Source organism: Glandiceps talaboti, chromosome 4, assembly GCF_964340395.1.
Source record: "Glandiceps talaboti chromosome 4, keGlaTala1.1, whole genome shotgun sequence".
Classification (NCBI taxonomy): domain Eukaryota; kingdom Metazoa; phylum Hemichordata; class Enteropneusta; family Spengelidae; genus Glandiceps; species Glandiceps talaboti.
In genome coordinates, this window is record NC_135552.1 from 25,710,650 (window position 1) to 25,724,402 (window position 13,753).

Below are 13,753 nucleotides of genomic sequence, written 5' to 3' on the forward strand. Positions count from 1 at the left end.
ATACATATTTACGAAGCTGCCATAATTGTAGCGTTAGTTTTTATTTTGATATGCATTTTTTGTTTTGATCTTTTTTGTTTCTTTCTGGGGTTTAAATGTAAGTTAGCTTTGAGTGCAAATCCCCGAACGAAAAATACAAAAAATTCTGAACGCTACAACGAATGATCAGAGCGCCCTCAGCGCCTAGAATAATACACAGTTCAGGTTCAGAGGTCATAGTTTGACAGAAGCCATATTTCTAGGTGATTGTTTATGATGGGGACTTAGAAACGTGTAAATTGAAGAAAATATGTAAACATTTGGGTGAAATTGTTCAACTTGGATACTTTTCAATAGAGAAAGAACGTTAGAATGTCTACAGATAGGTTCTCCGTCTCTGCTGATGAGTATTTAGGTGAGTATCGTAAATCGATTTCTGACCGACTAAAATTTTTGGCAAATCGTGCTCGCTAGGTTACACTTACATGTAACTGCTGTAACTGTAAAAATAGCAATCAATGTTTTCTATTCCTACTTTCAACTAACATCAAATGTACTGACCAACTAATATAATTTGTATTTTGTAGCAAAACATCACGTGTTGACCTATCTGGAAGATGCCATTAGTCAGTTGCTAGAACATAAAGAAGACAATCCTAAAGTTATTCCTTCAAAATTCTTCCATGATTAGTGAGTATACTTTATATCCACATATATTGTAGTGATAGGGGGACTGTGACTTCATTTAGCTATGTCTGTGTGAGTTGTACTTATTTTAATATATTGTACACGAGAAGTGTTACATTCAATTCAGTTCAGTTCAGTTCAGTGCTTCAATACATTTATTGTCTTTTAGACATTTAGTCAAAGAGTAATATCACTGCCTGCATGTGCTAACAACAACCACAGCTGGCACAAACAATCCAGAAAAAAATATTTACATTGAAGCAAAACTGCAGCATGATTAAAATAGCCAGAAACACAACACAAAAGAAATATTAAAGTTATTACACAACAGAAAAAAAGTAGTGAGTTATGTTTCATTATGCTAGGTTTTTTCATATTATCAGTCACTGATTTGTCACTGTTGACATTCACCTGCAGGCAGACATTGTGACTCTTCAGTAGTCACAACTGATAAACTCTAAGTAAGATCATGTACTAAGCAATCAGATTAAAATCCGATGTGTATCTATAGGCTACGGCTCTTTTATTTACCTTTACTTCATCGTAATTGTGTCTTTTACATGTGTCTTTTGTCTTCCGAGTGTTACTATCTATCTCACCCGGAAGACAAAAGACGCATGTAAAAGACACAATTACGATGAAGTAAAGGTAAATAAAAGAGGTGTGGCCTATCTACACATCAGATTTTAATCAGATTGATGTACTAAGCTGACTGATATTTTGGCCGTCAACAGTTGTTGTTGGTTGGTGTGTGTATGTACACTCATCCATTTAAACTTTACAGTTAGAATTAATCTGGTTTCGGTTTTGAAGGTTGAGATTGGTGGTAGAAGTGTCCACCTATGTAACGAATCTGGCCATCATCTTTGTATCAAATACAACTTACTAAAATGTATTGTTTTATACCACGTTTTTCTTTCTTTTTCATTAGTTTTACCAGTATTCACCATGGCAACCATACATTGTTTAGACAGTATGACTTCATTAAGAGTACTCCTCACAATAGAGCCTCGTTTATCAGGGTAGTATGGAAATGTTACAGACATATTGGTAAAAATGGAGGTAGGCATTATTTTGTTTTGTTGTTAGACCATATCAGTAATTTGGATTTGCAGTTTATAAGTTGTATATCTCTTGATAGAACATTAATTAATTTGAGAGAGAGAGAGAGAGAGAGAGAGAGAGAGAGAGAGAGAGAGAGAGAGAGAGAGAGAGAGAGAGAGAGAGAGAGAGAGAGAGAGAGAGAGAGAGACAGAGAGAGAGAGAGAGAGACAGACAGACAGACAGACAGACAGACAGACAGACAGACAGACAGACAGACAGACAGACAGACAGACAGACAGACATGAGGGAACGAGAGGAAGGATGGAAGCAGAGTCAGACCAACAGACAGTCAGTCAGACAAAGAGATGACAGATATACATACAGACAATATGTCTATGTCTAGGTAACATATAAACTGTAAATCAGCATAATAGTAATAATATCTTACAATAATAATTTACCTATTGCAGATTTACTGAGTGTGAAGGAATACCATTCCTTATTGTGTCTACTATGTGCAGACTTTCCATTTGATCTGGTACAGAAGACAGCACGTATTATTCTGATGGATGATGCAATGGACTGTCTCATGTCTTTCTCTGACTTCATCTATGCATTTCAGTTACAACTCTACTTTGAAGGTGTGTTGCATGTATTGAATTTAGCAAATGATTTTCAGTGTGGTGTGAATTAACCATTACATTAGTATTCACACATTGAGATCAAGAACTAAGTGTGTGTCAGGATGGTGATGGCCAGAATATAGTGTATTTATACAGAAGACTGGGTTTAGATCTTTACATGGCATTAAACAACTTGTAAAAGATAATTTACGTGATTTTCCATTTGGGCTTATTTTTATGTATAAATCTTACTATTTACGCATCAAATATATTTGCTTTTTCATCTCATGTCAGAATATTCATATTTTCTAAAAAATAATTAGGTTGTCAGTAAGTAAAATGTTAAGTTCAGCTTGTTAACATACTGGCAAATAAGTTTACTTTTTTATACTATTTTAATTTTTTCAATGTATCACTAATTTATAATATCCAATTGCATGATGTATATGGTCAGCTTCCCAATTTCATCCAGCACATGTTTCCACACAAGATTTTAAACAAGATGGTAACCATGCAGTATATCTAAGATGTGCCCTGAGAGTACAAATATGACAGCACACATGTTAGTGGATGGTGTGTTTACAAAGTTTTTGCTGAACAAGCTTAGGTGTGCTAGTAGCTACCATGCATGTTTTAGACCATTTAGCAATGAAGACTTGATATTCTCAATGTCAGGAAATTAAATTTTTCAAGACAGTTTTGTTGAGAAAGCTGTTTATTTGTGGTTATTATTGCAAGAGTGTTGCTGTCAACGTGCATTGTTCTGTCAAACTAAAATAGATGTCTTTTTATGTTCTTTGTTTTCCACTCATTTAGCTTTTCTTGAAGACTGTAACAAAATCTATGACAAGTTAACCCAGGCACCAAGGAGTCCTCGAGAGACTGTTGTTGTCCCTAGCAGCAGTACATCACCACGGCAACAGAAGAAACAACAGCCTCCACCTCCTTCTCTTGTAGAACCACCTCCAGAAGGTGTAGATTCTCAGTTGTTTCTTGAAGCATTGATACAACTCTGTGAGCTAACTAAGAACAGGTAATGATACTTCTGAAATCAATTTTGTTTTTGTTTTTTCTTGACCTGTATGACCCATAATTTGTCTTTATTCAGGATTTTAACATATGTCACCAGCATACAGACTTCATTGCCTATAGTATTTTACAATGCCCTCCATTTACATAAATGTATTTGTATATTTTACAGATGGTTTACTTCAGATCCCTTTTCCATAATTGTAATCACTCATACCCTCCTTCACTTGACAACCTAAATCTGATAAGTTTGTTGTTAAATCTTTGATTTAACTAGACTGTAAGATGCGTTGTGTTGCTCTGCCCTCTTTGGTCTGCTACTGAAAAGGGTTGACCGATGTGTGAGGGTGTATGTACCTTAATTAAAAGACTGATTTAACTTACTGTGTAATATACATGTCATCACTGGTCAAATCACTCAACTTTACTTTGATTTGTCTTATTTTTGTTCATAGCCATCCCAAAGTTACAAATCTTCGAGAGATTTTGCTAAATACCAATAGAGTATCATTCTATGGTTTCCTAATGGCATTGGCTAAAAATGAAGGAGTGAATACAGGTATTGGTGTGCTACCTGGTAAGGCTGCTATTATGGATGACACTGACCAGGACCATGCACCGTAAGTTACAACTAGTCACTGTATTCAACCTGTATTCGTTTCACATGAAATATGATGTCTGTAATAGAAATAGATGGAAAGAGATACACGGTAGGAGTTCCTAAAGAGATTGACAGGGAGAGATTTGAGAACAAGAGAGGGAATGGGAGCTTTTGGGGCTAGAGATAGATTGGAAGGAGATAGGGAATGGAACAGTTGGAGATTTAATAAACTCAGAGAGAGGAAAGAGAGTCAGTGGGAGATATATGTGAGATAGAAATAGACGGGGGTGGGGGGTGATAATTGGGAGCTGTTAGAGATAGGGATAGGTTGGAAGTGTAGGGGGGTTCAAAAAATGATAGAGTGAAAGAAGAGGGGAAATTATAGAAATGACGATAGAGAAAACCAATTAGAAAAGTATAAAACAGATGCGAAGGTGGGAGGGTGGGGGTAGGGTGGAATGTGTTCAGTTACAGAGCTTGTGTAATGCATAATGTTTGAGATATATAGTAAGAATGATAGGTATAGGGTGTAGATGGGAATGAGAAGGTAGGGTAATACCATTTGAAGGATTGAGGTCAGGTGGATTGGATAAAAACATATCCACTACCCATGATACACAACATAAAATCTTGTCAATATCACTTATCACTGATTGTAACTTTTGTGTGTTCATCCCGTGTCAAACCCAGTAATTATTGTACATATGCACTACACAATTATGTGTAATGTTAGTTTTCATGTACAATACAATATGTTTTTCCTGTCATAGAGTGATGTGCTGTAACAGTACTACATGTGTATGCATTTATTTTATTGTCCATGTCTTGTAAGTACATCGTCCTTATAGCTATGTCACAAACCATCTAAGTTCAGTGTCATCATGGGTCACATCAACATAATCACGGCTCAGTGTTATCATTTGGTATATTACTGTTTGTTTCTTCTAATGTGTACACAAACTTTCTTCCTACAGACTTACTGCACCTCGATCTAAAAGTGCAAAACCAGCGCTAGGAGGAAGAACTACCAGAAACAACTCTAAACATTGACAAATATTTTCTCTTGATCATATTGTAACCTACTTCCTCCATTTTCCCTGAATAGTGACTGTGTGTCTTGTTTCTTATATTAATTGATCCTCAACTTGCTGACATTTCATTGCTCTAATGCTCAGTTCTCTCTACCCCTTTTTAACATTTTCATCCCATTCTCTCAGATCACATTGTTGTCTGATATTGGTCAGTCTGTTGTGAGGGGCACAAAGGAATGAACACTTCATCAACAATAAGACATCATTTTGACTTCATTTCAAACGATAATGTCTGTGTAGATACTGATTGACTATATCATTTGGTTTGCATGTCTATGTTAACATTCATTGCTGGTAAAGAAATCAAGAGGAAACTTTTTAAAAGATTCTTCATGATCTTCTCAGTGGTACCTAATACATATTTCAGCAAACCCATTGACCATTCATTTATTCTCTGCATTGGACAGGTGACATTCAGACACATTTGGTAAATGTTAACAAAACATGCAAAACAAATAATTAAACCATTGTATCAACAAACATTGAATGTAATCTTTTGAAGAAGAGTCAAACAAAAGTGCAAAATGATATTGAGAGAGAAAATTAACCAACCCGATTGGTGACTTTATTCATTTGATACTGTTATAGAGTGTGGTAAGGGAGGCCACTGTATACTAACTCTAAGTGCATGCAAATATAAGCTTCATAATGCGTTAAATGAGAAGAAAATAAGCACAAACAGAAATTAATATAATAATGATCTATTGTACATAATCTTGCTCAACTTAATAAACAGCAACACAGTTTCTCTTTAGTAACTAATTTCAAAGAGTATGCTTCATCTTGTAGTATAACTAAATTTAAATTGTGGAACTTATAAATATTTTTTTTTTTAAAATGATTCTGATTGAAACTTTTTCTACCACATAACCACATCTGTGAATGCAAACTTATCAAGTCTGTGCAATTACATAGGCTGTAACATAACAAAAATAAAATCTCTGCTTACACTATCTACAATGAATTCAGTTTATTAGAGCTGTCCCCAGGGATGTTCTTCAGTACTATTCAAACGTAAGTCTTTCAGTGGCAAGCAAAGATTTATGTACACTTGGTAAAACGATATGTGCAATGTAAGCAAGTTAATACAAGAAATTACACGTATCTATGGCAATAATGTAGCACCACATTATTATTTATACACCATTAAAGTATCTTGCCTGGCTATATTTTCCTCCCTCAATCAATGTTTTCCTATGGGTGACTATTTTATCCTTTTGTGTAAATGTAGTATCTTGTAATATGTAACTGTAAATGTGCTGTAGGTTACTGTCTTTCTAACGTTTAGGACTTTGAATATACCAGAATAGTCTTGTGCTTTCAATTTGTGTTCAATTTACAGATATGTTCAAATAATTATAGTGTATAGTCAGTCCAAAGGTATACAAGGCTCAGATATGGTGTTTGTCTTCTAACAAGATACCTACTATTAACCGACATTATTATATATTTAAGCAAAAAACCATCCTCAGAGGATGGTATACCGGAGGTTTTGATCAGCTTACGACATATACACATGAACATACAAGCAACTTCATCAGTATCTAGTTATTCTACCCTTTGCATTGACACAGTTTGAAGTTTCTCATGTCATTGCAAATGAAAGCTTAATCATGAATGCCAAATGACTGGGTTTGGGTATTACTATATATACCATAATTACTACAGGTTAAATGTTGGAAGCCCATACCAAATTTGAGGCAATGCCTGTAGACAGGGTCCTAATAAAATTCAGTATACCATTTCCAGTCAAAATCAATGAATAGACAGAAATATTCCAGACTTCTTTTGGTCACCTTTGTGGTTGAAGTTATCCATAAAGTATCACTGTGTGTTGTGTACAGAGTACATACATGCTGCTATAAATGTGTCTTGCATATCATGTCATGTCATGTCATGTCATGTCATGTCATGTCATGTATACATGTGTTGTATATCAGTCTCCACTCATATGTGTCCTGCATCATGTTAGCTTCTGTATCTCCACTTTCAGTGATCTGATTCAAATCTGAAAAAGAAAAGGTCATACATTGTACTTGGTTTATTTACAATCTCCCATGTCTACTAATTTAGTCATATTTTTTCTATTTCTCTAATGAAAATTTCTACTCACTGTCAAACAATAATTGTTTAACACGGTAGAAATTTTCATTAGAGAAATAGAAAAAATATGACTAAATTAGTAGACATGGGAGATGTTGAATCCCAAATTTCACTAATGTCTCACTAGCATCATCAGGTGTGTACTACAATGGACTGTATTCATGTATTGTAAGTATACACCTGATGATGTACACTGGGTCCCATTGATACATCAGTGAAAATATGGGATTCACTTTTAAAAAATGTTTTGACTCTGTGCACAGTAATTTTCATGTGATACACATGTACTGTGAACCCCGAATCCATAAAAATATATTCACGTTCGTCACTTTTCTATCAACGTTGACAAAATTGATTGAAAGGACAAAAAATTAGACTTGAAATCCATGTACATGTATGTGAGAGAAGGCAAATGAAACCCTTTTTTTTCCTAACAGATTTTAATCAGATTGCAATCATAACTTACCATTTTGTGTCGTCTCAATACCAATGTCATAATGCACGGCTTGTGACATTGTATAGTGTTTATGGACCTCATTCACTTCCAAGCTTAGCTTTGTAGATTTTAAATATTCATATAGACAGCTCAAGAAATGTGTATGGGAAATCTTACCAGTACTCTCTTGAGGAGGATGGAATTGATACATGGGTTTTTCGTCACAGGGAAGGAGGGATATTTTGTCTTGATACTATTTACAATTTTGAGCACAGTTTGACCATAATACTTATTTTCTGCTTTGACAGGTAACAGTTCACTTCTTATATACATTGGGAACCCAGCAATCACCCTGCACTGCATGCCATCACTGACTGATTAGCTGGCTGGCTTGTAAACACTGTCTGACATCACATGGGTTGTGTTCTTCATCAACATCACCACCACAATCTCTGTTTGCATGTTGGAATGGCCATGATAAAGTGTATAGTATATACTGGATATGGATCACTAGTATCACTATCAGGATTAGCATGAACTGGATACGGATTAGTATAGTCTGCATATCATGATTAGTATAAGCTGGGTTTAATTCCATTTTTCATTGGTCTGCCCATTCAGTTGTCTTCGATTTTCATGAATCCAATTGTGGAGCAATAATATGTATGATAAATTCTGAATATTCACAATGTTGTCATTTAGCTTACTTAATGAAATAAATAATTAATAGTGAATGAAAATGAATTTCAATATCCTAGAATCACTGCAGTGTTGCCGTGTTTTGGGGTTATCATAGAGCACTAAATGGGAAAAGTTCTGTAACTGTGGAGGTTTTCAGAGCCTGAAGCGAAGATGACGTCCTCTCCCTGTAGCTAGGACATAATGCAATGGATGAGTTAACAATTCATTATTGAATAATATTATTATATATCAACATGTATGACATGTACAAGTTTGCTATTTGGTCTCTGTTGTTTAGTCTAGTATGTTGACCCTGATCCTTAATTTCAACAGGACAGGTCCAGCTGTTCATACAATTAACGTGAATAGCAAAGTTTATTTTTAATGAAGAAAGCAAGCATGTGTGATTTTTTTTATTTGGCACATCTTATCTCTTCACTGTGTTTTTGTTTGCACTGCTTGTTGTTTATGTTAATTCTGATGACACTTGTGTGATTTTAACTTTTTAAGTGTGCATATACAGATACGGCTGAAAAGATGACTTTTGAAAATTATGATATTTTATTTACTTAGGTTGTAAACTATTGTCTTACATGTACATATGTTCACAATTGAAGTGGAATTTAAATGTAATAAAAGTTGCAATAATACTTTTTTGTTGATTGATATGATTGAGTGTACTCCTTATTTGATACTGTGCTGTGTTTCAGATACATTTATTCATTGTTTGCATTCATATAATCTGTATGCCAGAGTGCAACCAATGACTAGACTGTACTTTACACATGTATAAATTAGCCTTTGTAGGTGGCTGGATGGTTGACCTGGCAAGCATTCTCTCCACACAGCCTGTGAATTCAAATTCAAATTTAGTATTTTTGGGCCGCCTCATTATCTACATTGTACAACCGTGAGGATTAAACCAGGACAAAATTAGCATATCACCTGTTCATGTGTAAGGTAAAAGGTCACATTTCTGTACAACTAACTAGGTCACATGGTAATTATAACTTGACATATTCAACTTAATATGGGCATCATGTAATATAAGCATTAAGAGACTACAATTGGTACTTTCATGAAAAATATTAAATTTGCATTACTGAGTTCACGGGTTGTGTGGAGAAAATGCTTACCAGGTTAACCATCCAACATACTATGGAGGCTAGATACAAATGTACTAAATTGGCAGATATCCCCGATGTCGAGACAGCCCTGTATTAACTTAATTCAGTTGTTGTCTGTCCATCAATGGCTGTTTTTGTTGATAATGTTTTATAATGTTGTGTACTTTCAGTTTGTTTTACAAACTTCCCTTGTATAAATACTCTAGGTACACAAAGTCCTTCCTTCTTGTTGACAGTCTCTCTCAGAACATACTCATTAATAACAACATCAAAACCAGCATCTGTGAAAAGTTTGCACAGCTTTTCTGAAATCAAGAGAAAAAGACATGTTGGATAAACTGATGATCCACCTGATGCAAGGAGATATAAGGTGTATTGAATTTCTCTACTGGGATCAATGACAAGTACAGTTCTTCAATTCTAATAAACAAGATACAATATTTGAATGTATCTTGGCATCCAAACATCACATTTTACATGTAATTAAGGCTCTTTCAGAAACGTTCAAAGTCTGTAACCTTTCCCCTTTCAAACACACTCCATCCTCCCATCCTACATTACTGAAAACATACCCTGATTTTTTGTATGTCATACATGTATATCATTATGTTCAATACCTTCTGAGAAATAATATGCCCTTGTTCCATCTTGTCTGACATAGAAGTTATCAGCTAGTTTATGTCCAGGTGCAAATCTAAGCATAGCGTGGTCATATAAACCATAGTCTCTGAAAAGTACAATGCCTCCTGGTTTGACAATCTGGAATGACAGACAACAAACGGGTAGGTTAGGAAACTGTACCTAAAACAGTGCAGATACCCAAGTGTGTGTAAATGAAAGGACCTATTATGGTACCCCATCTAAGTGTGTGTAAATGAAAGGACCTATTACAGTACCCCATGTAAGTGTGTGTAAATGAAAGGACCTATTATGGTACCCCATCTAAGATTTTAGCAAAGATATTAAATGACTTGTCCTCTGATCAGGTTGAAGCCAAGAGGTGAGACAAGAAGATGACATGATTTATCACTTGGTGCTCCTGTTAAATAGTTACAAAATAAGTTTGTAATGAGTGATTATAGTTGTACACACAGCAATGAATCTTACAATCTACAAAATGTGGTGTTCTACTATCCCTTACTACATGTATGTGAATGGTGACTTAAATGAAAACACAGTTTTTATCATTTTTACCCACAACAAATATATTTTATATTCACTTGAGGACATATAGATTTTCATGTCGGCAAATACATAAATTTAAATATAGTAACACATATATATGTACCTTATGTTGATTTCAAGTTAAGAGAAACTTACAGTGTATATATTTTTGATGACGTTTGACATTTTGTCAGGGTGTATGGCTGATAATACAAATAACATTGTTACTATGTCAACATTGCAGTCTGGAATAGTCTTACACAATGGATCCATGGTCAGGTCACACTGGAATACTTGTATCCTGGATGCGTCATAGTATGCATTATCCTGTTATAAATAAATATGTCAAGCACTAATATGAGATGTGATTGTAAAGAACGGTTTTTATTGACACTGATGACAGTGCTAAGGAACAGAACCAATTATTATGCTGGGGAGGTACAGCAATGCAAAAACTGACTAACAATTGGAAATATAAAATCTGACATTCATAGCAAAATAATCTGTATCTATCTATTGACATACCTCATTGCATTATCTACTTACCTACCTTGCTTTCAATCAATCCTTCCACTTGCCTACCCACCTAAATTTATTTGTACCTACCTATAATGCCAACCATTTCCCAACCCATCTACCCATCTATTCCAACCATCTACCTGCACATTAAGTACTACACTGCAAGATATGTGGTGCCGCTCCGCTGGGTTGGCCAATGTGTGAATATACCCTGTCATAGCATACCTTACAGACTATAGATATGTATACATTTGGTACAATAATATGTAGTGATAGCTAAACAAACTAGCAGATATGTAAGATTGTCATGGTGATTCTATAACTCTGCACATGATAGTATGACAGATAACACCATAAAACTTGCCTTTACAAATTGCACAGCTCTAGGAGAGAAGTCACATGCATAAATAAAGAGACTGGGGCTTTCTTCCAATAAAGGAAACAAAGCATTTCCAACACCACATCCAACTTCAAGCAGAATCTTCTTTTCCTGATAGTAGAGAAAAGATACCAGCAGTCAAAGAGCAGAAACTGAAAGAATTGAATTCAGGTATGATATTCTGACAGGAGAAAATCTTTTCTGAATGTGTAACCCAACAACTAAATATTTACATTACTACAATCAGTGTGTATATTGTAGTTTGTTGGCTATGTTCTTATATAGTTCTCTATATTACATAATATTTATTCAAATCTCCTCGAGTGTAGGTCTAAAGATCACAACATGTAGTTTAATTGTGAAAAACAAATAACCTGGACTTCCTACATCCTTATTTTGCTGATTTTAATGTAAAAGAGATTATTTTCACCTGGATTCCAGAGAGGACTGTAACTCATCCTCATTTTCCAAAACACAACAAAATCAAAGACCACATATCCAAACAGTCCTTTGGTCAGTTTGAATCCCCATTTTCCAGGTATCTTGTAATAATTTATCTGTACTCTCATCGTCGCAAACCACGGCCTGTTTTACGGCAACATTCTTACTGAGCCTCCCTTTTTTTTTAGAAATAATAACTCTGGCTTGCGAGAATGCTGTACTCTGTATCTTGTCTATACGACTGGGAATAAATTAATTTCAATTGAAAAAAACTTTCATTGTCACTTACATTATCTGTTTTCAATTCTTCAAATTCCCTTGTTGTCCAGTGTCTATCCTTATAGAAATTTGTCGAATTTCTCTTATAAAATAAATCCCAGTTTTTCTTTGATTCTTTCTCTAGTTTATTTTGTTTGAATTCAGAGACAGTATTAGAGTCTTTCTCTAATTTCCTCTGTTCTTCCTGTGTAAGGGTCCTGGCATGGTGTCCCTTGGACTGGTAAGGTGCCTGGGTGTGAGTTGGTTCAGTAGAGCCTCCTGTATCTGACATGTTTTCAAAGGAAGCTTGATCACATACAGTATTAAAGGGAAGCTTCCTTTATGAGTGACATAAAATAAATGTTTTGTCTTAAGTTTACTCCTCTAAGTGATGGGCTTGTTTCTATACAGGTGTTGGTTGAACTGTGTAGGTTTGTTTCAAAATACAATATATGAATTTATTAATTTTGTTTGCAGCAGAAACCAGTAACATTTACTTTGCTCACAATACACTACATATACACATCCCTTGATGATATGACTCAGTGGGTTTGTGTGACTTCCCTGTTATATCTCCTGAAAGAAGAAAAAAGAGGTTTGTGTTGACGCTGTCCTTTCCCAAGGTGATTATTCACAACTGCGATGAAAAATAATTGTGAATGATTTTAAGATACATGTTGTGGATGAAGGTATGTAGTTGAAAGTGAGAGCTAGAGACAATAAAGGCCATTTCAAATATTTGCCGCAATCAGCTTCTTATAGCAAAAGGCTTGGCTACATTGTGCCAGTATGTTGAGCCAGACAGCCAGGTCCGATTCAGAATCTCCCTTTCTAAACATTGCCATAATAATTAACTAACTTATATGTTATGGCCATTCAACAGTCACTGTAGTAGGCTGTACATTATTTACAAGCAGGATGAAATATGCATATCAAACTGAATCAAAACAGAATTGTTACCTTTCAAAGTTTCAGTATAAGAATTTGACTAAATTGTATATAAGCTGTCTAAATATTTTAAACGTTTCAATGAGAAAGTTCCATGCTTTTGGAGATTCTCTGGAATCTCACTTTGATATAAAGTTTCAACCACAAATTATCCAACTGAAATGAAACTTTTCTATGCTTCTGCTGTGATAGAGCTAAGACAACAGCCTAGCCTACGTAACGAATCTATCGTATTTTTTGTCAACATGTCTACTGAACAACACTTCATTCCACCTAGAAACAATATCACGCAAATTCTTACCATTGGATATGATATGTGTAGATCATAGATGAAAGACGCTGAAGAGCACGTACAAGAACGGAGAGATACAAAACTGCAATGGAGCACAGGGGATGGTTACAGCGCCCTCATCTGTGCATTTCTTTTGTTTTCAGACCATTTAACTTGACAAAGAATATAAAAATGAAAACGAATATTTGTGTTTTAAATGTACACATTTTTCAATATTCGACCCTCATTAAGACCTGTAATGTTATCTCCAAATAATAATGACGCTACACACTCGACTTTGGAAATCAAATCCAATAAAACTACTGTTAACATGAATAATGAAACTCAGCTTGGGGAGTCTACAACAACTTC

At 35.0% G+C, this 13,753-nt stretch overlaps 2 protein-coding genes across 3 annotated transcripts; one reads left to right on the top strand and one right to left on the bottom strand.

Annotated features, from left to right (window-relative positions):
- The first annotated feature begins 235 nt into the window (after window positions 1-235).
- Window positions 236-8,905, top strand: LOC144433549 (centriolar satellite-associated tubulin polyglutamylase complex regulator 1-like). 2 transcript variants are annotated; one of them, XM_078121869.1, is made up of 7 exons: window positions 236-394; window positions 567-669; window positions 1,598-1,728; window positions 2,181-2,351; window positions 3,150-3,366; window positions 3,818-3,982; window positions 7,902-8,905. In XM_078121869.1, the coding sequence occupies exons 1-7, from the start codon at window positions 352-354 to the stop codon at window positions 7,903-7,905; spliced, it is 834 nt and encodes a 277-aa protein (XP_077977995.1). In that variant the 5' UTR covers window positions 236-351; the 3' UTR covers window positions 7,906-8,905. The 2 variants fall into 2 exon arrangements, with proteins under 2 accessions (XP_077977995.1, XP_077977994.1); XM_078121868.1 differs by lacking the exon at window positions 7,902-8,905 and adding an exon at window positions 4,938-5,721.
- LOC144433550 (tRNA N(3)-cytidine methyltransferase METTL6-like) lies at window positions 8,849-13,489 on the bottom strand. Its single transcript, XM_078121870.1, has 6 exons — window positions 13,412-13,489; window positions 12,194-12,738; window positions 11,449-11,574; window positions 10,722-10,892; window positions 10,019-10,160; window positions 8,849-9,706 (listed from the first exon to the last, which is right to left on the bottom strand). The coding sequence occupies exons 2-6, from the start codon at window positions 12,452-12,454 to the stop codon at window positions 9,495-9,497; spliced, it is 912 nt and encodes a 303-aa protein (XP_077977996.1). The 5' UTR covers window positions 12,455-12,738; window positions 13,412-13,489; the 3' UTR covers window positions 8,849-9,494.
- Window positions 13,490-13,753: the final 264 nt, after the last annotated feature.